This window comes from Topomyia yanbarensis, chromosome 1, assembly GCF_030247195.1.
Source record: "Topomyia yanbarensis strain Yona2022 chromosome 1, ASM3024719v1, whole genome shotgun sequence".
NCBI lineage: Eukaryota > Metazoa > Arthropoda > Insecta > Diptera > Culicidae > Topomyia > Topomyia yanbarensis.
Window position 1 is genome coordinate 216,863,521 of NC_080670.1, and position 24,870 is coordinate 216,888,390.

Genomic DNA, 24,870 nt, shown 5'->3' on the forward strand with positions numbered 1-24,870 from the left:
GTACAAATACACACCTCACGCGTGTGTGATATTTATATGCTAGCTCGCTCGGTTGCAATCTAATCTCGGATACGTTTTTCATAGACAGTTCCCATCAACCGATAAGATTACGTTTCTGCTGCTGTGTCCCGGAGAACTTTTATTGTAAAACATACTGTTTTCTTCTTTTTCTGAACATCATAAAATAATTCATCCCAAGTAAGTATACGCGCACAGTGGGAAATTCAACCGTTCAATTGCGTCAGAATAGATTGCACCTCGTTCGCGCGAATCGTTGCCATTAGTAGCCGCTAATTTGAATCTCGTTTCGGACCGCTGTTTATTTTTCTTGCATACCAAAGCCGGACAAGGGAGCGAGAGAGAGAGAGAGAGGTCTGACCCCACCATAGCGTTAGCCATAGTTTTCGTCGTCTCGAACGACTAAACATTAAAAATACCCCAAACACACATCAGCAAGCGGTGCAACCGAACCGGCCTGCTGAGATCGCTGAGATGATGTGGGAGATGAAAAACGAGCCGAAAATTTTTCCCTCGCAGATTTTCGGCTCGGTATTACGCGCGTCACGCCACGCAGCAGAGAGCGGTTGAAGTTTTCAATGTGCCAATCTTCCCTCGCAGTTTGAAGTTTTGAGTTGTCTGTTTCTGCCAGAGTGCGATCCGGAGGATTCCCTCAGAGTCATGAAAGTAAGATTGATGTTATTTTGCCGTAGCTTTTGATTAGGTTTTGCTGTGCGTGTGAATCTCCCCATAAATTAGCGAAGAAATTTCCGGTTGACTTTTTAAAGGGAATGTTTATTAATAGCTTTCCAACCTCTCTCACACATACTTGACAGGTCAACACATCCAATTCGAGCGATGTTAAACAGGTGAGCTCCTCCGTCCCTGAAACTATTCGATCGAACCATACTAACTGTCGATTTTCATTCCAGATGAATGGTGACGCCGTTTGGGAGTACGAAGAAATTGCCCTGGTCCGTGGATCGACTGGGCTCGGATTTTCGATTGCCGGCGGAACGGACAATCCGCACATCAATCTGGATGCTTCGATCTACATTACCAAGGTTATTCCAGGCGGGGCAGCGTACGCGGATGGGCGGCTGCAAGTGAACGATTGCATCGTCTCCGTCAACGATATGTCCGTGGTGAATGTGACCCACGGGGAGGCAGTGGATGCACTGAAGAAGGCTGGCGAACGGGTTACGTTACACATACGAAGAAAACGACCGCCGGCGCAGGCGCCCAAACAGGAACATATCGATCTAGTAAAGGGTAACAAGGGACTCGGATTTTCGATCGCCGGTGGCATTGGCAATCAGCACATTCCGGGCGACAATGGAATCTACGTGACGAAGATCATGGATGGTGGGGCGGCCCACGTTGATGGTCGGCTTGCCGTCGGAGATAAACTGATCGCCGTCAGAACCAGCGAAGGAGAACGCAATCTCGAGAATGTGGTTCACGAGGAAGCGGTGGCCACGCTGAAGGCAATCACCAACCGGGCAACGCTGATCGTACAGAAGACCAACATTCTGCAGGCGCTGGCCAACTCGATCGGGAACCTTAACTCCCTGTCCACTAGTGCAATGAATCAGGTCGGTCAGAGCGTGGTCGATCATGCGGTTTCCGGTGGTGAGCTGCGATCACACTCGCCCATGCTGGACAACTCATCGTCACGGTATGCGTCCTCGAACCTGCTGGAGTCGGGCATGCCGATCGGGACACCCCGGGCCGTTAGTCATGAGGATATTGCGAGGTGAGTGTGGGGTTAAGGGACAGAGCAGGGAGTGTTTTTGGGTGAATGGTTTGCAGGAGATTTTTACGGCTAGTTTGAGTTTTTAGGCGAAAGTAGAGGCGAAAAAACTGCTTGTTTTGTTTACACAGATGGCGCTTTACTTAGAATGATAAACCAAAATCAGGGAAAATTTAACAACAACCGTTACAAATTATGAATAGATCTATCGGTAATATATACAGTAATGTTCAACGGAAATTGATTAGAAAATTCGGTACTTAATACGTCAAGACTGAATCCAACTACCCTGATCACTGATCTATAAGACGGATCATGGATTTGTAGTTCTTGGTAAGCAGCTATACTGATCAACAGGAAAAGGTTATTGCCATCGGACACATTCGCATGTTGAGTTTGAAGGACAAGTTTTTAAACTATGACTTGATCAATGACAAACGTAATGATGTGGACGATCTTCTAAGTAAGAATGTCTCAAACACGTCACGAAACTGATCGCAAATATAGCTAATCTTTCGCTCTAATCATTGTCGTCACAGTTGACGGAATTTTAATCTGTAATACGAAGGAATAGCATCCAGAATTGAGACATACGAATCATAAATCAACGTTCTGATAGACGATCGACACTTTTTCGATGTCATCGATGTTAGTACCTTTCAAGGACCGAATGTCGACTCTGCCTATTATCTGATGGTGTGAAAAATTAGCGAAATGCTCTAGCATCGCCGGTTTCGTTCATGTGTAAATCATTCGATGGCACCTTCTCAGAATCACAATTGCTGCTACCTCCGTCACGGTAAAACCTTGTTAGGCCTCCAAGTACATGCAAAACTCAAAACACAAAATTGGGGATACTAGGTTCAGATAATACATTTTCGATTTTACTTCGATCTGATTCTGATCATCATTTTCTTTAAGGATATAGTCAACCCCAGCATGACCTGCCAACTTTGCATAGATTACTATGGGATCTCAAGAGGCGACTACGTACAGCGAACGAAGATAGCAATCCGGAGTAGCAAAGTCTGTCGAAATACAAGATCCGCTACGAATGTAGTAACAAGACATTCGTAGCGGACCTTGTACATCGACAGACTTCACAGTGTCCATGGCTCGTGTTACAATCCTTTTACACTAAGAATCCTTGATTTGGAACGTACGACGACAGGATTAACCCCTGAATATATACGTAACAAAGCGCAAAAACATGTAAGGAGTTGATTACGAAGATTGGAAGGACCCTTAGATCCTTTCGAGCTCATATCCAGAGGTGCGTGGATCTTGAGTATAAACATGAAACTGGCAGATGCTGATGTCCAGACTATCAGGCGCACTTGTACTACGTAAATGACTCGAAGTGCCCAGTATTCAACAAATTATCTGAAAAAGTCATGAACATAATGTGATTCCTGAAGAAATCATCCAAAAGATTTAGACGCGGTAATATCCGAGGACCGCAATGAGAATGCAATGCGAGTTGGGAGATGTTAATAGAACAAATACACCAGAAAAGTTGCCATTCAGAGCGTAGGTAACGTCGATAAAGCTCGATGGACGTTGCCCACAAACTTATACAAATAGGCAGCTTTAAGTTGATTGGTCAGTCTGCCCGTCCCGGTATCGTTTGGCGATAGGAGATGTGATTCAGATGTCACGAATGCGGTCACCTTATGCTAAGACAGCTGGACTGGATTTGTAAAGATTGTTGGGAATCAATCATGGACGTAGCTCAGTTCTTCCTGCACTCCTGCGCGCGCCGAGAGCGTCAATTAGATACACCATACCCTACATCGTCCATCAGGTCTAGTATTATATTGATTTTTTCATTGAGTACCTTCCTCCACAACAAGTCGCTGCCACCACCCACGGTGTCTTTTTTTAACAACTTTATGCAAAAAAATTCAGCATCTCTGAAACTTCAGGATATGAAAGAATAGGATTTCCCCTTTCATTTGAAACCAAAATCAAAATAATCCGTCGGGGGGTCTAGAGCAACTTTTTTTTTTTGAAGTTTTTTTTCATGAAAACAGATTTTACAATGGAACTAGTTCATATTTCTGCCCCTAGATGGTGCTGTAGACATTCGAACAACACTAAAAGTGAGAATCTGATAGATTGTTTAATTGTCTACAACTTTGTTACCAACTAAAAACCGATTTGAAATTTTTCGGAAAAGTTGTTTAATATTTTAACGAATTCTAAGTCTAAGTTAGTTTCACAGAAGACCTAGTGGTTTGTCAATTCACAAGCACTTTTTTTATTTGCCAAATAGTTGTGTTTAGTTCAACAGTGAATTCAGCGGAATTTGAGAGCTTGGAAAGTCTTATCTTTCAGCTGAAAATTATAATTCCCAAATAGAGGGCACCATTAATATTTTGAGATGAAAAGTCTTAGATAAGTGTTGACAAAACTAGTATGATATTAATATTCTTGTTCATGATGGTAAGTGATTCCTCCCGCAGAAACAGGTTTTGCAATGATGTATGCCTTCATTTTCATTTTTTCGATTGTTCTCAGGGAGGACTGATAACTATTCTTACATGAATCTCCTACTCTGTTGGCATCTTCGTATAAAATTCACTTGTCCTGAACTTCAACCTTTATATTCGAACAAACTCAATGAAACTTTTAACGCACCATTGCAATATTTCGCTGATTTCATTGCAACGCATGGTTGAAAACGCTGGTTATCCGTTTTGTGACAAACAGTGAACAAAAAACTTTGAGTCTTTGGATCAAGATAATTTTTTTGGGATATATTCGAGGACTTCTATGTATATAAGATTTTTGTTGTACTCTTATCATATTTTGTTTTCAAAAGTAATACATTTCGCATAATCTAGGATCAATTTAGTAACAATATCTCGCATAATTGATAGGAAATGACCGTAAAATCCAACTGCCACAATATGCTATGCGGAGAAAATTTGAATAAATCGTTTCACGCTAACCACTAATTTGGACAGTTACTGCTGTAGTTTGCGTTAAATTAGAAACGGTGCGTCCCAACATTTCGTCTTGATCGGAATTATAATAGCTGACTTAAGCGATCATAACCTAAATTATACGACGTATGGTCCTTTCTAAAACATAAATGTAAGCAAACCCTTGTAACCAAGCAATACCTTCCGATAAATGGTAGCTCCTTCGAAACTATCGGGAAAGATTACAAACCAAAAGCACAAATAGTTTTCTGACTCTGTCAAACATCCTAATTTTCAGAAGGTCAATTAGAATTGTCAACGTAATGAATCCCGTCTAATATTTTTATGCCACTAAACCCAATTATTTTTTTTTGTAATATAATAAGTGCGAGAAAACATATTTCCAAATCACTAGGCCTCGTGTGAAACTATCTTAGATATAACTTTGTTAAAATCTTAAACAACTTTTCCGGATGATTTCAGATCAATTTTTAGTGGTCAACAAACGTGTAGACAATTAAGTTTTCTATAAAATTCTCACTTTCAGTGTTGTTCGAATGTATAAAGCACCATCTAGGGACAGAAATATGAACTAGCTCCAGTAGTAAACCTATATTGTTACGAAAAAAAACTTCAAAAAAAAAAGTTGCTCTAGACCCCCCGACGGATTATTTTGATCTTAGTTTCAAATGAAAGGGGAAAGCCTATTCTTTCATATTCCGAAGTTTCAGAGATGCTGAATTTTTTTGCATAAAATTGTTCTAATAAATACACCGTGCCACCAATCTCACTCCTTCTCTAGAATGAACCATCAATCGAATTTGTGTCGATAATGCTACCATTCTTGCAGCAAACTCCAAGCTGAAAGCATCTAGTTTCCCTGGTTCAGATGACGTTTCCTCGATTTTTGTCAAAACGTGGCCACATTTTTCCAGTTCATAAAATATTGAACATTTTTGGGGAATCTCGTGTTTAAGTGCCATATCAAAGCTATTCTAGCTGATTGTTTTAGTTGTTGTTTTGTTAGACCCTATTTTCTTTCACTCAAAATTGCTAAATTGCAGACGACCAACACGTTTTTAAGTCTAAATCGTCGACAACCTGCTTTCGTTCACAAAATATATACTCGATGGATTCGCTGACGGATTGCAAATCGATGCTATGTACACGGATCTATCTGCGGCCCTTGACAAAATCAACCATTATATTGCAATAGCGAAGTTGGGAAAACTCAGTATTCATGACCAAATTTTGCACTGGTTTCGTTCCTACCTCGACGGAAGGTATCCCGCAAGGAAGCCATCTCGGCCCAGCAATATTCCTCCTCTACTTTAATGACGTCAAAATCAAATTACAAGGACCCCGCCTTTCTTTCACCGACGATATGAACATTTTTCAACCAATACGAGATAAGTCCGATGCCGAGTTTCTTCAGAGAGAACAGCATAGCTTAAGTACGTAGTGTCGAAATCACATACTAACTACATCATGTAAGGCATCAAGACAGCTTCAATTCATAACCGAAGACTGTCCAACGCCGGTTCAAAAGCTTTACACTCACACGACATCTTCCTTGGCGAAACAAATTTTAGTTGTCGAGCTACGGAAATCGTTATTAGTTATTACAGCTTAACACTAGGCATCTGGAGAGACTGCTCTCGAGCCCTTGTCTTTTCGGACTTACTGTCTGTCAGGGCGGATTGCTCTACAATTCTCGGACGACTGGATCATCAACCCCGCACATCTGACGCACAGGAACACGAGAAGCGAGTACACGTTACCAAAAAAGAGTTCATTGCTACGGTCGAGATGAAGAATGAAAATGCGCCCGGTTCAAAATGTATCTTCAATGTGGAGTTATTGTAGCTAACCCGAATATGTTCATGCCGTTACCGCGGATCTCCATAGAACAAGCACATTCTCCATTCCAGTAGAAGATTAAAAAAAGCTAGGATTTCCGGATGAGCTAACACTATTAGTCACAGCGACGATGGATCGGGTGATGTGCGTTGTTCGAGTATCAGGGAATCTCGAAGAGGGTTACGGCAAGCTGATGGTCTATCGTGCCTGCTGTTCAACGTTGCGCTAGAAGGTGTAATAAGGAAAGCGGGGATAGACACGAGTAGTGGCACGATCTTCAGGAAGTCCGTTCAGCTTCTTGGCTTCGTCGACGACATTGACATAATGGCACGGAAATTTGAGGCGATGTCGGAAACGTACATCAGATTGAAAGCTGAAGCCAGCAGGATTGGATTTGCCATCAACGTTTCGAAGACAAAATACATGAAATGAAGAGGTTCTAGAGACGATAATGTGAACCTCCTATCCCGAGTTTGAATTGAATGTGACGAAATCGAGATGGTCGACGAATTCGTGTATTTGGGCTCACTGGTAACCGCCGACAATGATACCGGCAGAGAATTTCAGAAACGGATGTTGGCGGGAAATCGTGCCTACTTTGGACTCCGGAGGACGCTCCGGTCGAACAAAAGTCAAGACAAGACGCTGATTAGACCGGTGGTCCTCTACGGCCACGAGACCTGGACTATGCTCGTGGAAGACCAACGCGCCCTTGGAGTTTTCGAACGAAAGATGTTGCGTACCATCTATGGTGGTGTGCAGATAGAAGACGAAACGTGGCACAGGCGAATGAACCATGAGTTGCATCAGCTGCTGGAAGAATCGTTCATAGCGCATACCGCTAAAATAGAACGTTTGCGGTGGGCTGGACACGTCGTAAGAATGTCGGACGACGACCCGGTGAAGATGGTTCTTGAGGGCGACCCTACAGGAACAAGAAGACGGGGCGCACAGCGATCACGGTGGATCGACCAGATAGAGGACGACCTGCGGAGCAGCAATGGATCGAGTGGAGTGAAGACGGCTTCTGCATATAGCAAGAGACAACAAGGCTCTAGCCTGAACAAGAAAGAGAGGATTTCCAACAAAAGTCTAAGAACCTCCATCGTTATTCAGATTCCTACGGATAAGTTACTAGAGTATATGTAAGATTGAGCTGTTGACTGTCAAAGATGTAGTTCGAATTTTGGGAAGGAATACGTCATAACGGTGCTCTAAAACGTTAAGGTGGAATAGGAAACAATCTACCGAGAATTGTCAAACAAGGTTCATCCGGTTCATTATGTCAGTTGGTGTAAAATAAACATTTGAGATTGAAATTCTACATAACTGGCACTGTCTGCAGGATTCCGAAAAACGACTTGGAAAATTGGATACTGATCTATCGGATCCGTTATTGATCGCCGGTGAATACTTACTATAGCGGAGATGTGGATCACGTAGGCAGTTAAATTTGTCGAAAACCGGATAACGGAGTAATAACCCTTCAAGGAACTGTGTTGACGCACATAAGCAATTGCGATTTGATTCACACCTTAGAAGTGCAATCGGTTCAGTTTGTCGATTATGCGTGTGGAGAAGCGTTGAAAGTGATCGAACAAATCGGTGATCAACAGCAGTAAGAGATGGGTACTGACGTACCGGTCCACGTCGATAATCAGATACGCAGTACCAGTCCACGCTCAAGACGAAATTTAATCTAACTTGGCCTAATAGTACCTTCACATCTACTGATGTCCATACGAATGACTTGTTATAGGGATAGGGCTACCAGTAGAGTCCGAAAGCGAGTAGAAGTCGATAAGCTTCCAAAGTGGCATCATTAGTAGAACACCGTCGAATAAAAAGGTTTTCCATCAGCTAATCACAAACCTATCGATGGAGATAAATAGAACGACTTTTAGTTTCTGTCAGGTCATGATTGCTTCAGGGAGTACCTGTAGTGATCCGAACATACGAGGTCGCACATCTTTCCCGAATGGACTGATGTAGATAAAATAATGGAACAAGTAGCCTTTGACTGTCCACGTCTTAAGCTGGAGAGTAGTAAAATGGCATAGTTGGAAGGCAATTTCAAATCAACTTGAAGGACTGCCTATCTGCACCCATTTCCCGCCTATGCCGCAAGGAAGCATCCTTGACCCGGTAACATTTCTTCTCTATTTTAAGAACGTGAATATAAAATCACAAGACTCTCGATGATCATCAACGATATGAAGACTTTTCGACGGTTACGGGATTCAACTAATGCCAACTTTTTCAGACTTTCAGAATTAGCGCCCTTTTACTACGTGGTGTGACCTAAATAGAATCGATGTGAATGGTGCTCAATTGTCACGTTCGCGCGGAAGCGTCATCTGATTCACCTCAATTAATGCTTGTGCGACTCGAACATCAAGAGACCCTCCCGTTAAGGATCTCGGAGTCATTTTAAATTCAGCTCAAACATTGTTCAGCTAGGATAGAATAGTCCTCAGTATATCATCAAATGTATCTTCGATATCGGCTGTATTATGGTGTAGTCTGGTTGTGGGTTTCATGGTGTGGGGCCAATCGTGAACATTGATGACAGAATGGATCTGTATCAGTACAACAAAATATTGTGGGATCATACAGAGCTATCTGCCGAACAGTATTCACTTATGTGGTGAACATGTATGCATGATAAGAACCCTAAGCATACAACTCGGCTCGATCAGATCGTTAATCTTCCATCATGGCATGCACAAAACTAATAGGTAGTCTGTGGGACGACGTGAATATTACATAAACGATAAGAAATCCGTGAATCTGAGTGATCTCAGGTACTCTAAATATCAGAATTATCTTTGGATTAAAGTTAGAGTGGTGTTAATCCTGTTGGAGGGATTCCGTAAGCTTGTCGAAAGCTTCTCCCATTGTCTAGACTGTCCTCAAGCATACACTAAACAATTATGAACTATTATTATTCACCTAGATAAAAATTAACAGCAATTTTTGAATATGTGCTAATTCTGTTTCCATGCCTTATTCAACATATTTGTTAATTTTATTCATATAACGACTACGTTATCTGTTCTATAACTGTTGGGGTATATGTCCACTACTGTATCTGAAACGGGCTAAGGATGTCATTTTCTACACGGTCCACACGAGGCAGCGAGGTGATGCAAACTCGATGTTTACCTTTAATCAAACAAGAAAATAGCTTAAACATTGATACGTATTGTTTCGTTCCCATGAAAGGTGGCTTTCTGGAAGGACGAACGGAATAATCATTCACCTTGCCGACAGTTTACATATTCTAATTATTATTTTCTAGAATTTTCTTTTCAAGGAAATGCACGATTGATTGTGCATCAATTCGTTTATAATAAAAACAAAATCACTCACCCGTAGAACAGCCGAAATACATCTCGTTGAAATCGCCAAACAGTGGTGCCGGCAAAAGACATAAACCGGTTTTGCTTTAGAAAATTACGGAAAGCTTTACGCCTTTTCACAATATTTGGATATACCACAAACCATTTATCTCACTATAATAGGTAAAATAATTTTATGGCATTTTTCCATTCAAACACATTGAAAACTTCATCTTTACACTCTTCATTAAGACAATAGTTTTGCCCCACATTCACTTTTTATTGACTTGCCAAATTAATTAATCACTACTTAAGCAAAACATCAACACTTCTTATGAGGTGAAGTTCCACCGACAGGCACGAACCATCCCACTTCACCAATGAGACATACACCACATTGCTTCACACGTTGATTTGAAAGGGCACTCGCCCGCACACACACATTGGCTTGGATTCCAGCTCAAAACTTGCAAGCCAGACGCGCGCCACTTCAAACAAAATAAAATGGCTGCAGTAGCAAAAAAATCGAAGCTTCCGTGCGATAGCGCTTCGATTTGAAACCACTATTAAATTTTGTTGTTCCACCATTTTACATTTGAACTTTCTCACTATGCGATTCCGATCACTTTTTTCTCTGGAATTTCTATTTGCGAAAGAATAGCGTTCCTCCAAATATCAAATCACTCGAGCATATCCTATTTGAAGTGGTATTTCAAACAAAATTTAAGCAAAATATCTGAACAATTGCAAAAGAAAAAAAAAACAAATTTGCAAATGATTAAAAAAGCGGATAAAAATCCCGACGAAATGACGCGACGCGCGAATAAAACCATCTAGTAGGTTTTGCGATTCGATCACAACTGGCTGCTCGTTTTGGTCGCGATGGCGACGGCCGAAGAAAGAACCGTTAGCGAAAGAGTACACACGCACACTTTGATACTGAACGGCCTTGAAGACCGCAAGCTTTGTCGCTTACCGTCGCTGTTCCGCGATGTCTTTCACTCAGAGTTAATAATATGTAGTAGAGTTACGCAAGGGGAAACAGGCAGCATTTTCAATTAATGGAATTTTTATTTTCTGCTTTTTGAAGTATTTTTTTTCAATTTTTATGTTGTATAGTACTCCATAGTTAAACTGTGTCCAACCTGTAGGACGAGTGACTAAGACCATATGTTATTGTGAAATTGATGGACGTATAAATCGATAAATTTATATTCATTTAAACAAAAGATGGAAGGTGCCCCAAAGCAACAAAAACTTGCACCATTTTAAACTGGATTCCGACCAGCAGACAACAGAGAAGAAGGAAATGCAGAAACGATTTCCTCCCTATTTGATCCGGAACAAACATATTTCCAGGGAAAAAATAAAATAAATGCCAATAAATCATCCAATCGAGCACAACCATGACTATCATATGTAAAAAGTGACAAAAGTTCAAGCAATGCTGGCTACTGACTTAGCTGATCTGGATTACCACTGTCCATCCTACGTTCGAGCTCCCTCAGCTTGGACCGGTTGGTGTATATTAAAATAGACAAAAAATCCAGAAGAAGAGGTACCTTAACCCCCCAAACCCTTACCGAATACGACACTGCTCTCCAGCGAACCATTTTCTCCGCCGTGTAGAAATACCCCTCGAAAGCTCTGAAACTTACACTGTACTTGATCGACGTTATTAAAAAACAATAACCAAACTATGCTTCCAATTTCAGAGAGCAAAGAACAATAGTCATCCAGAAGGGTCAATCGGGATTGGGCTTCAACATTGTCGGCGGCGAGGATGGGCAGGTTAGTATTACAATGTTGTGTTCATCAGAAAGAAAATGTAAGCCGTTCAAATTACTTTGTAGGGTATTTTTGTGTCATACGTGCTCGCTGGTGGAGCAGCCGACATAGGGGGCGAACTGAAGCGGGGCGATCAGCTGCTAAGTGTAAACGGAGTCAGCCTATCGGGTGCTTCCCACGAAGATGCAGCCCAAGCTTTGAAGGTAGGTTGTTGCATTGGCAGAGGCGTGTTTTTGTCATCAAATAATCCGTCTTTTTGTCGCTAGAATGCTGGCGGCACAGTCACCCTAGTTGCACAGTATCGCCCGGAGGATTACAACCGATTCGAGCAGCGAATACAGGAACTAAAGCAGCAGGTTGTAGCCGGAACTGGAACCCTGCTTAGAACATCACAGAAAAGGACACTTTATGTGAGGTGAGAGTCGATCACCGAATTCCATCACCCGACTGAAGCATGGTCTAAGCCTTTTTGTTTTCTACCCCATCAGGACACTCTTCGATTACGACCCGATTCGGGACGATGGTCTACCGGGCCGTGGATTACCCTTCCGCCATGGTGATATACTGCACGTGACAAACGCATCCGACGACGAATGGTGGCAGGCGCGGCGCGTGATCGGAGAAGACGAAGAGGAAAGCATCGGAATCGTTCCGTCGAAGCGACGCTGGGAACGGAAACAGAGGGCACGCGATCGAAGCGTCAAGTTTCAAGGTCACGCCGGTGGAAACATGGAAAAGGTTTGTTGAGATGTGTGTTTTTAACTTTTGCTCGGAAAGTAATCATTTTATTTCAGATTTCGACACTGGATCGTAAGAAGAAAAACTTCTCCTTCTCAAGGCGATTTCCGTTCATGAAAAGCAAGGACGACAAAAACGAAGACGGTTCCGATCAAGAGCGTAAGTATTAGCTATCCTGAAAGGGCCAAACCAGCAGAAAATGGAACTCTTGCTTCTACCGTATCCAGCTTTGCTTTGCTCCTTCAGCGAACTGTACGAAATTGTATCGCTTCGTAACAATTTCTGCATCTATTTGTTTCTTTTTTCGTTTCCTTCAAATAATTGTGACGTCCATTTCCGTTGGTTTCGTTTATTGTTTGTTAAGTTTTGTTCCGTCTCAAAATTTCATTTCATTTCATTTTCTAGCGAATGGCAATGTATGCGATCAGAATAATCATGATTCAGAGCAGCGTAAGTTTCATTTCCCAAAATTGTTTTTTTTAATATATTTTATGTTTTGCTAATGGAAAAAAACATGCACAAGCCAAAGCAGACATTACAGCATAAAAGATTCTCCTTCCTGCCAAGTGCGTCGACCCGGTACTCATCTCTTCCATTCATTTGCAGCTTTCATGCTTTGCTACACACAAGACGATGCGAATGCCGAAGGTGAGTTGAGTTATTTTCTCTATCCATTCGCCAGCAAAGAACAAAATGAGCTTATCACTACACAAATGAAGACACATCCTACCCATTCTTTTAATCGAACCTCGGTAGATCATTGATTAGTTATCGATTGATGTCCTCCTTTTAAAGTAGGGGTAAACCGGTTTACCACCAGTTGTTTTTTTTTTTAATTTTCGTTGACCTCATAGAAAATGTACCAATTTCAGCGAATCAATGGTAATATGTCCCATTTCCGCCCTCCACAGTCACTCTTACTTTCCACAAAAAAAAACAGAACCACTTTCAAGTCAAACGTGGCAACCTACCAAAAAAAAAACGCAATTATGATTCATTCATTTCGGTGAAGACCTGTACCATTATCATCATCATATGACACTGACGTTGATCTTCTACTGCTCTTTCTTCTGTCTCTTTCGTCTTTCACCTAATCAACCTTCGACATTTGTGCGCGAATCGCGAATCGAAACTGAAACAAAAACACGCACGATATTCATACTGACGATACCAACAACAAAAAACAATAACCCATTCCCCTACCTCCCTCGCGGCCTAAAATAATACAAACACAAAAAAAAACAACCGCCAGGCGAAATTATCTACCGCGTGGAACTACCCGACATGGAGCAGATAACTCTAATTTACCTGGAGAATAATGATGCTGATTGTAAGTTTGGCTACACTCTCTTTCTCATTCGCACATTTGCGCTATTTTCCTCTATTTCGCCCGTTTCGTTGGTTCGTTCGTTCGTTCATTCGTACGTAACGCTAGCTACAGTGCGCGCAATTCCGCGATACTAACCTACTACTTGCAATACAATGTACGATTCTGGAAAGCAATTAAGCTAGCATGATTTTGATTTTTGTTTCTCGATTTTAATTGAAATGACATAGATACGCACTTTTCAGCTTTTTTTTCTGTCAAATCTTAAGGTTTGCTGAGGTCGCATGTGCCCTCCTCCTCGACAACTCAGACCGAATCTTAGTCGCGTGAATAACGCCAACATCAGCATCATTACCGACTAACTAACATTCGAAGTAGATTTGAGATGTTTCGTTTCCGTTCGTGCTCGGTAGTTAGTGTTATTTTCTTCTTCTCACAACTGGTTCATCTCTTGTTTGTTCGTTTCAAATTTGCATGATATTTCTGTGTTTTCGAATTGTTTCTTCGTACTTGAGTAATTAAAAAATTGACTGTAGTTTGGAATCTGGGTACTTACTCGGTTTTTGAAGCACGTTCTTTAATACATCGTTTATTATCCTTTGATAAAGGTTGTTTTCTGACCTCAGCTGCAGATGTCCTGCCAAATCTGAATTTTTCGAGCAATTAAGATCGCTTTTAAAGTACGGAAAAATGATGGTCAAAAGTATTATCGATCTTCAGAAGCGGAATTGAAGTTGACCTGGAATCACGAAAGAAATCATTCATACTTTTCATTGACACTAGACAGTATTCTTTTACACGTTTAACAAGTTGAAAATTTGTTTTTTTTTCAAGGATTTGGATTATAAGCACTGTCTTCAGGTTGCCGTTTCCGAAACAAGCTGGAGTGCAGTTATTCACAAGGATTGAGAACTACCACCATAATCACTAAGTTCACTATTGAGATCTATTCAAAGTTAGAGAAGTCGGAATGCAGAAGAGCCCGTGCAGAGATCATTCTGTTGCTAGAACCTACAAATCACGTACTAGTAAAGGATATGAAAACAGCTTGTGAAATTTGGAAGAAACATAAAGCGACATTCGAAGATCGTGGCGAGAGGGAAGTTGATCATTACCAACTGTTGAAGCATCTAGAAAACGTTGGCCACAATTCCTCCGATGGCGGATGGCAGTCAATACGGGTTGATTTGCGACAAGACGACGGCATGGATGCCGCTGAAGGAGCAACGCAATTCTGGTTTCGAGATGCAAGAGTGCCTAAAGGTGGCGCTGATAGAGCGTAGACTTCGTGCATTGACGGAGGCTTTGGAAGCGCCCAACGAAAATGAGCTGACAATGGAGCACGTTACGATGAACATGCTTCGGAAACGGTCTAGTTCCGTGTTGCAATGTACCACCTATGGATCGCAATGACCTATTTTCATTACAAGTTCAAATCTCAACGGAACAACAAATGCAAGTCATTTCTCTCCTAAAAGCATCCTCCACACTGGAAACCTCGAACACAAATATGGATAGCTAGGTAAAGAGCGTTATTTACATCGCACATAACAACGAGGCGTAGGAATCGAGATTTCCAAAGAATAGATTGATTCCTAGCTACAGGCAGGTCTTTCGGAAAACCGATGATTATGGCGGTTGCGGTACATCCATCGCCGTTGGTAATACTAAGACGAAGCTGGATGTTCGATTCTGGTACGTCAGATCATTTCCTAAATAATCAAAGCGTACTCATCGATAAACGACCAGCGAATGGTGTAGGTAGGATGAATATTATTACTACTGGTGCCATGAATTCATTTGCCACGGATTACCGGGAAAATCCTTCAATTTACGCACAAAATGTCAAGCTTTTCCTCGCTATGTCTAACAAGCCGTCTGTCGGTGAGCCAAATCGTCCGGCATTTAAGTTATCATCAGAAATGGTGCCCTCACAGCTACTGGAATCCTTGATTTGAATAATTAACCTTTCCGTTTTACCAAGTGCATCCTGAACCTCCTGAGTATCGGTAATTTGAAGCTATTGAAGAATGTTGTTGCGTTTGGAATACACTAAAAAGAATCGACGATTGCTAACAAGGTATGTGCTATGAAAAAGCAAATTCATCTTCTGTTTTCTTTCCGAAAACTGAACACCGAACGAGTGATATCTTGGAGTTTATGCACACGGATGAAGCGGAAATTGTTATTGAGCATCGTTCGTGGATGACTGGATCGTCTATATCCTGGAGACAAAATCTAATGTCGAAGCTCTAGACGCATTCGGCCAGTTTCGTGCTTTATCTGAAACAAACCGGATCTCAGTGGAAAGTTTTTCGATGTGGCAGCGGTAAAGCATACATGCACAAATAGTTTCGAAGGTGTCTTATTGGAACGAAAATCGTACATCAAACGTCAACGAAGTACATTCCGGAACAACACGGACAGGCGGAGCGAGTCAGTCGTGCTTCAGGAGAGGCATATAAGTTACGATATATATTCCCAAACCAAAGGTGAAAGTTTAGTACCAGAAGAGAAATGGCGCGGTTGTAAGTCGAACATGTCTCAGGTTCGTGTTTCTAGCACAAAGGACACGTTCCCAAATTAAAGCAGACCAGGGAGACATAACATCGCAGGAGTGCATTTTGCTTTACTGACTATGATTTGTCGAAAAACGATGTATTCATGACGAATTACTGATTTTTCCTAGCTGAGTCTGCTGAAATCAAGGCCAATCTGCTAGCTACAGAAACCAAGAAACGAATACGTACTTTCCTAAGTTTGTACTTTAACAATGGCGTTATAGAAACATAAAAAAGTTTCCTTGAATTCGTTGCTGAAATTTCTGAGGGTGAGTTGTCCGATTCCAAAGCAAAATTTTACTCACAAGCCGAAAGAAGTGACTGAAATTTTACTCACAAGCCGAAAGAAGTGACTGAAATTTTACTCACAAGCCGAAAGAAGTGACTACAGACTAATTTTCTGTTGATGTAGTTGGGTGACGTGACGATAACGATAAACTTCTTATCCACCCGAGTCACAGGTGTCGAGATGCACCGAATGGGAGCGCGCAGTTCCAGACAAGTATCAATACTTCGAATTTCCTAACAAAATATCCGCAGAGAACGCTGATCAAGAAGGTCTGAAATCGACAAGGAAAATTAATGATTCCCAAAGTCCAACACAGGCATTGCAAAGCGATAAGGCGTATCTGTGGCAGGTCGCCATGGACGAAGAATTTAGTACATTGTTGGAATATGGATACGTAGGTACCACCCGCCAAAAAGCCTGTCGACTACATGTAGTTTTCCTAAACCAAACAAGACGAGAATTGGAACTCTGTAAGATATGTGGCGAGAATGGTCACTCAGGGATCGTAATAAATGTAATGAAATGCACATTTTCTCATTCAAGGATATCTCCACAAGCAGTGTGGATAAATAGAATCCTACGGATGCAAGTTTCATTTGGAAGAAGAGACAAACAGTCTGGGACGTTTCTACGCGACTTTCAACATAAACTACAAAGAAGTCAAGCAGTATGACATTTGCTCTTTAGTTATGTGACTAGATGGTGATCAAAGAAGCAAATCTCGGTAGCATTCCACATTACGCCCTGGGTGCTACATATGAGACCAGAGATCCGTGGCTCATTCATCTAGTTGTGCTAAGGTACGAAACTGGGTGAGCACCAACTCAGTGGGCAACAAACATTGTTAACCTAGCAAACCCCAGATTCCTTACGAGAAAGTGTGACACAGTTGGAACAGGTAAAAAAAGAGATCTTAAGAGGAAAGAAAAAATCGATCAATCAAATATGCAATTTGCAGTTTTGGCGTTATTCAACAATTGTGTCCAATACGTTCATCGGAAGATCAAGAAATCTATCAGCGCTCCACGTTCAAGGAAGGTTCAGTGAAGGAAACAAGATAATGCGAACAAGATAAATTAGGTCGCATTCGGTTGAATTTCGGGAAATACAATCGGTTAGTTCCAGTACATGCTTCTCGCTGCCAGTTGCCCCAGAGCAAACTAGAAAAAAAAAACTCGCTACTTACTCTGTTTCATTACCGGAAAAAGGGAAGAATAGCATACGGGAACGATTTTTTTTCCTTATTTGCTCCGAAGACCCTCAAATTTCTCGTAGTACTGGAACAAACCTAATATGTTTGAGGTATTTTTTAGTTGATTTTGTTTGTGCCATCACAGCAAGCTCTGACAAAATTTGAAATAAAACGAGAAGGAAAAACGCTTACCTGGAGCAAATGAAAATATTGCACGTGGCCCCTCCCATCATTCCTGGCTATCCAGCATATTTCTTCACCTATAACCTATTCAAAGATTCACTTGAATTATTTCAATAAATCTAAATCAAGCACTGGTAATTGCGACAGTATTCAATTATGAACTTTTTTTCTGGAGAGCGAAAACTAAAACGTGTTTTGTGATTGGCGACGAACGTTAAATGATAACTAGACTGATTCAAGCCTACTACGATCGTTGTGTTTCACTCACGGTGAGAACCTTTCCATTCATTGCAATAAAGGACTGGAAAACGTGGTAGGTAGGGGGCACAATTTTAGTACATGCACAGAAAACAGACGTCCATCTCGAGCGTTGAAGCTGTGTAAAAATTAACGGCCTAAAACTTCCATCTTCAATCTCAGCGTTTAGCGTGACCAATTGACCATACTACTCGTCAGCAGAAGCAGCTGCAGAGCTACATTGTACATTTCTAAACAGGGTGTTTTTCTCAATAAAAATGGGAACACGGGGTTTTCTCGTGTTTAACGAAGTTCATTTCAAAAGATTTCTAGATAATTTGAAAATGGCCAATTGGTTTATAAATACCAGACTTTTTCATGGCCGATTTTTTTTTAATTTATCAACGGAAACGTTCCGAAAATTTGAAATTCCGTTTGTAGATAAGTTTATAGTAGTCGTAGTTCGTCCTAATTTGTTGTAGTTTGCTTGAATATCGAGGCTACTTTATTCAGAATGAATTCAAACCTTTCGCTATTCTTCTCTTCAAGATTCAATTTTCTATTAGATTAAAACACCCAAATCAACTGAGTAGCTACTAATGTTAATCCTACAAAAACACCCGATACACCGCTCTTTGAATGTTCTTTCGATGTTGTCTGTTAAAAAGTTTATACCAGTTTAATTGAAGAAATGTAAATACTGTTCGACCATCATTACTCATCTGACAATTAAACTGCTCAATCTTGATCCCGATTAACATTTGATTTTTCTTTCATTGGGCACGGTTAAAAAATCCTGAGCAGTTTAAAGTCAGTTGTGTGCGCACGGAAAACCGAACAGCTCAGCGCGGGCCGACCTTCAATCACAACCGAACCTGATCGAATACGATTTTCTTTTTGCTTTCCTCTCTTCTATTTCGTTCAGCCGAGGAAAACATTCTTTCGTACGAATCGGTCCAACGCTTGCAGATCGGTTACACCCGACCGGTGATCATTTTGGGACCGCTGAAGGATCGCATCAACGATGACCTCATCTCCGAGTATCCGAATCAGTTCGGTTCGTGCGTTCCTCGTAAGTCTGCCTCTGTCCTAAAAATGTGTATCGAGTGTCCTATCATAACTTTGTTTTCATGTTCTATCTCAGACACTACACGACCGAAACGCGACTACGAAGTGGACGGCCGTGATTACCACTTTGTGGCCTCCCGGGAACAGATGGAGAAGGACATCCAGAATCATCTGTTCATCGAGGCGGGTCAGTACAATGACAACCTGTACGGGACGTCGGTTGCGTCGGTCCGGGAGGTTGCCGAGAAGGGCAAACACTGCATCCTGGACGTGTCCGGTAATGCGATTAAGCGGCTGCAGGTGGCACAACTCTACCCGATTGCCGTCTTCATTAAGCCAAAATCTGTGGAGTCGATTATGTGAGTGTTGGTTTTAGCGATTTTTGATTTTGTTAGCTTCATGAACTAAATTTGCAGGGAAATGAACAGAAGAATGACTGAGGAACAGGCGAAGAAGACTTACGAGCGGGCACTTAAGATGGAGCATGAGTTTGGCGAATACTTCACAGGTAGGCTTCCGGTTTTTTTTTATTTAATCGACTTATTTAACCGATTTATCAAACTGACAGCAATCGTCCAGGGCGACACGATCGAGGAGGTCTACAGCAAGACGAAGAACGTAATCTGGTCGCAGAGTGGCCCAACGATCTGGGTACCCTCGAAGGAATCTCTATGACCTCAGGCAAACATTACGTGGACATTGCCACCGAATATGCGCGCCCGACCGGTCTCACGATCCGGCTATCACCATTGACGGTAGCCGATGCCACCGCCACCACTACCATCACCATGATGATTAGTAAACCAGTAGGGGTCGACTTGAGCAAATACACACACACCCACATACATTATACACACTTTGTAGGTGTCGAAGAGAGCAGCTGTGCGGGAACTAATAGCAATTTTGTTGCTAGTAGAATATAACAGGAGAAAAAAAAATAAAGAGCAAAACATGTTGTTGTCTATTATTATTATTAATATTATTATTATTATTTTTAAATTATATATTGATGCGAGAACGAGAGCATGGCGAGTAAGATTTTTAAGAGGACATTTGCATTAAATATTGGAAATTTATTTAAATTATTTTGTTCGAGAATAATAAACCTATTGATTATTGATGAATGTTTATTAAATCAATATATTTATATAAAAGAAGAAAAACTCTTATATAAAATAAATGTATCTAATGAAAACAAGCGAATTAAACTATATGAAAGCAACCATTGAAAAGAACTTGTATATTAGAAAATAAAAGTCTATAGCGTTCATCCCCAGACGAGTTCGTGAATCATATACGCTCTAAGTCCCTGATTTTGGGAGATTACATCTACTACTAGTACTGTGCTTCGAATATTGTTGCGAGTGAAATGCTAAAAATCTAGTAGGGCAAATAGAAACCGTTGCTTTGTGTCAAGATAACAAGGGAAATGATGATGCCAGGTGCAGCATTTATCTAGCAAAAAACCAAGAGAAATTGTAAATCCAGTCCTCACAAATAATTAGTCTAATTTTCGGACAATCATCGACGTATTTCCCCGTTTTCGGACAGTTAATATTCGCATTGCAACAAATACAAACAAACATAAAAAACTCGCCTAGAAATATGAAAAGTACAGACATGAAAAAACTCGAAATATGACACTTTGTGTTTAAGATCAACCAGTTTTTATTTGTTTTTAATTTGCACCAATCAATTCACAAACGAAAAAATAAAACCCTCACACGTACACATCCACGAGAAGCACACCCATGAGAAATAAGCAAGGTAAACACCATTTTACGTTCTATCGCATAAGTAGTGATTAAAAAGAGCCATCGGTTTAAGGGACGCCGTCTCTCCGTTGGTGAAAGGTGCGCTAAAATAACCCCTCAAATAGGTCCTATACAGAAGTGAATCGGAACAGTTATCGAAAAAAGGCATTTAATTTTGATGACTCGAACGAACGCCGTGCCAAAATTTTACACGAATCATTCTGAGTAAAAAAAAAGAAACCAACCAATCATGAGAATATCATGTTTAGAACCCTGTCGCCCAAAGCCATAAATTACAATAAACGAAAAGAATCCCGTGTGTCATGAATCCAACGCCCCCAGCCCTCTATCATTTGAACCGAAATCAAATCCGAGAATTGAAAAATCTTTACATCGGTAGCCAAGAACGTTTCTTCAAATTGCATCCTTTTAGTATATTACTACTCTAGAACTAGTGCGACAAAGATTATAAAAAAAAAACTAATATATCTCCTGATGCCCCATCTTCTTCAAACATCTCCAGGGCAGAGTTTCTCCATTCGGAAGAAGAGCTCGCGAACAGTCCCATAACTAAACTGACCTGTTATGTCAAGCAAAGCAAAGCTACTAGAAGTGCGTGCGAGAGTCAGACATCGCCACGTACACGATTAGGTACATTAGAAAGCTGCCTTAAGAAATCCATAAAAAGTTTTATATATAATAAAAAATGATCGTAAATTTATTTCGATTTGTTTAGAGCAAAGTGAAGGGAAGAATAAAATTGATCAATAATGACTACGTGTAAATATGAATTAAAAATGATAACAACAGAGAAGAAGAAAAACTATAACCGAAAAAAAATGATGCTGAGTTCGTTAAGAGATGTTCCGACTAATAGAAAAGAAAAAAAACTAATTAAACCCTATACTCACATCAAGTTGTGGAGAAGGAAAAAAACTGATGGAAAAAAGTTGTTTAACTCTTGTAATTGCAATAAACGCGACATTACGTAAAAAATAATTTTGCGCCTTTTCTTTGACTTCGAAAAATCATTCCTCTGCACCAATCTCGTGTTCCAAATCTTTATTGCAATGATTGATATCGTTGTTTCTTGGGGGCAAAACCGGCACAGGTTAAAACCCCAACTGTTGTCAAAATTTATTAAACTGGTAGCAGTTGGGCTTAGGACCTGACTTCAGTTTCGAGGTTAAACAAAAAACGCATGAGCATCGCAGTTCTCACCGTGAGTGGGTTGTACTACAGATGCATCGATCATAGCAGGCTGGAAAATCAGTCTATACCGTTTTTCGTTTGTCGTCGGGAACAGAAAAAATTTTGTCACGTGGTTTCGTTGTCGCGAGGTGCTTCCACGTGGTAATGGTAACGTGCACTCTTTCCGCTCTGAAGATGGTGCACATTTACTAATGAAAATCACCATGTTCTTCCAGGTGATTGTTGGCGGAATAGCGTGCCGAAGTTTGCGGATTCGGTGCGACCAATACCTGTCGATCGGTTCAGCGGTCCCAGCGATGAGTGAAAATGTCTCTCATAGCTCTCACCGCGAATGGAATGCTATATACCGGTTATACCGGCGCATCGATCATAGCAGGCTCTGAAGACTGGAACTGGTCTAGTGGTTTAAAAATTTAACGATTGTCACCGAGAACGAAGTATTTTTTTCGCTTCGCTCTCTGGAAAAGTGATCATTATTAAATATGGTGGAAAGTAACAGTGCTTGATTATAACGTAAATGATTGGTCGAAACAAATTATTAGTGCTTTCAAACATCCCAGTTTAGTGCAGGAGAAGAAACGACCCGTTCCCGATGAGTGAAATCATGCACAATATATTCGTTTTCCCCAGGTAGGTGAGAGCCATTTTTTCTTTTCGTTTATTCGCTTTTTCGTCGCAGTTTGCTGCGATGGAAAAAAAACAGTTGAAACTGGAGCAGTTCTGTTTGATTTGAATGCTGTGGCTTCCCTATATCGAAATTTGGCCTGGTTTTATTCGCATGGCAAGGTTGTTAATTTTGTCCTAGCCCAATTCAGGAATGACCTGAGTGACAAAAGCTTTGAAATTAGTTTATTCCAGGGGGTGGCATAACCATCTTTGTTTTGCTCTTAAAAACCAATATAGTAATAAAAATGGCTTGACAATGGTGAATTTCTCGCGTTTAAGCGTTGCGACAATTCTGATACTCTGGATCAAAATCACATAAAATTTAGTAGAAATTATGTAGGATATGGACTAGGGTGGATTCTTCGGGGCAATGAACCTATTTTTAGTCTATTACCATTATCACTACTCATTTCAAGCGGTTGGTTAGAGCAGCGTCTGCCATCTGTTCAACGCATTGGCTCAAATGGTAACGTGGAAGTTGATGGGGGGGTTGAAGGGTTTCAACGTAAAAAAATACCTTTTGCTATTTTTTTTATAAATTTGGGTGGAGCGAATTGATTAAAACTTTTGTCCTAGATAAAAATTATATTCTGAGTGCCAAAAATACATTTCGGAACTCATTCCCTAATTTCTATTTCTGCATTTTTTTCTATTTCTCAAACGTGTTCTGTTCTTCCCTTCATGTTGTGACGACGCTGATAAGCTTAAATATTTATCTTTATCAGTATGAAACAAATAAAAAAAAATAATTCTGTCGAAAAGTTATACCAGCAATCGAATTTTGTCAAGGGTTATTATATAAAAAAGAATCATCAAACAGTAGAACACTTTTTTAGCTTCTTGTGGCAAGCAACAACGTTACAAATTGTATACATCATTCCACATATTCTAAAAATATGCTAGCGGTTATCATTTCAGCAACCAAATTATTTCAAATTTGTTCAACTCATGTTACGCCTTCTTGAAACGAAGCACCCTTTGTTTCAAGGCACACTACGACTTCCAAATTGGTTTCATACTCGCGTCGCGAATCGCTAGCGGCTGTATAGCCACTACGCATGCTAGATACAAGCCGTTCGCTTTCACCAACCCAAGCGCGCACAACCGTTATTTGAGCTGAGAATAAATTCGGCTCGAATTATTGTGTACAGAACGCACTGCGCGAACGCCGTGCGTGTGTGCAGTTTAACTCGCTCGTTTGCTGGTGATAGTTCACCAATTCGTCGCGTGCGTGTGTTGCGGTCAAACAAAATGGTGCTGCATAAATCTATGAAATTGCAGCGCGGAAATCGCCGGGTGTGTGAGAATGTTTCCAATGAAATATCGCGTTATTATGATGGTGTTACTTCGTTCCGTTCCGGCTTCCGCGTTCCGTTGTTCTGAGTGTGAAATGTGATAAGAGGCAATATGTTTTCGGTTGCCAGAAAAATAAAAAAAACAGCCATTGATGAAGAAGCTTAATTGTGCTGGGTTTATTGAGCTCGTGCTTGTGCGATTACCCCTAACAAATAGTGTTGGGTTTAGAAGTGAAAAAAATTGAAATGGTTTTCATATGGCGACACCTGCTATAGCAGATTTCCAACGAAGCAAAGTAGTTCGTCCTCTATTTCGTGCTGGTTGCTGGCGTGAAAGGCGTAGAATGTGTTGCGCGTGTTTCGCTCGTCGATCTCTTGCTGGAACGTAAAGTTTATAATGGGTTATAAGAGCGTGCAGATAACTGAGTTTAGTGTTTAAAGAAGCGAATTCTGATTTGTGTTGTGAAATGTTAAGACTTGTCACTTAGGACCTTTTGAATAAGTACTCTTGAAGTGATGGAAAGGATGCTGTTTAGCCGGCAATGCGCTGTTACGATGTAGGTGAGTAACGTAAATAACTATCTTTTACTTAGACTGTTAAGGGGGGGTTAAGGGTTTCAGCGTGAAAAAACACTACCTTTTTCGATTTTTTTTTGGTAATTTAGTTGAAGTGAATCGATCA

General features: G+C 40.9%; 1 protein-coding gene across 1 annotated transcript in view; it reads left to right on the plus strand.

Annotated features, from left to right (window-relative positions):
* LOC131692958 (disks large 1 tumor suppressor protein) overlaps window positions 1-22,014 on the plus strand; it is a 74,245-nt gene extending 52,231 nt beyond the window's left edge. Inside the window, exons 7-20 of the mRNA XM_058980395.1 lie at window positions 834-866; window positions 930-1,753; window positions 11,594-11,669; window positions 11,732-11,869; window positions 11,933-12,081; window positions 12,155-12,404; window positions 12,461-12,563; window positions 12,810-12,854; window positions 13,011-13,052; window positions 13,657-13,734; window positions 19,119-19,265; window positions 19,338-19,620; window positions 19,678-19,769; window positions 19,830-22,014. Of these exons, the coding sequence (XP_058836378.1) occupies window positions 834-866; window positions 930-1,753; window positions 11,594-11,669; window positions 11,732-11,869; window positions 11,933-12,081; window positions 12,155-12,404; window positions 12,461-12,563; window positions 12,810-12,854; window positions 13,011-13,052; window positions 13,657-13,734; window positions 19,119-19,265; window positions 19,338-19,620; window positions 19,678-19,769; window positions 19,830-19,936 (2,367 nt within the window). The 3' untranslated portion in view covers window positions 19,937-22,014. The remainder of the gene's footprint in view (window positions 1-833; window positions 867-929; window positions 1,754-11,593; window positions 11,670-11,731; window positions 11,870-11,932; window positions 12,082-12,154; window positions 12,405-12,460; window positions 12,564-12,809; window positions 12,855-13,010; window positions 13,053-13,656; window positions 13,735-19,118; window positions 19,266-19,337; window positions 19,621-19,677; window positions 19,770-19,829) is intronic.
* The last annotated feature ends 2,856 nt before the right edge of the window (window positions 22,015-24,870 follow it).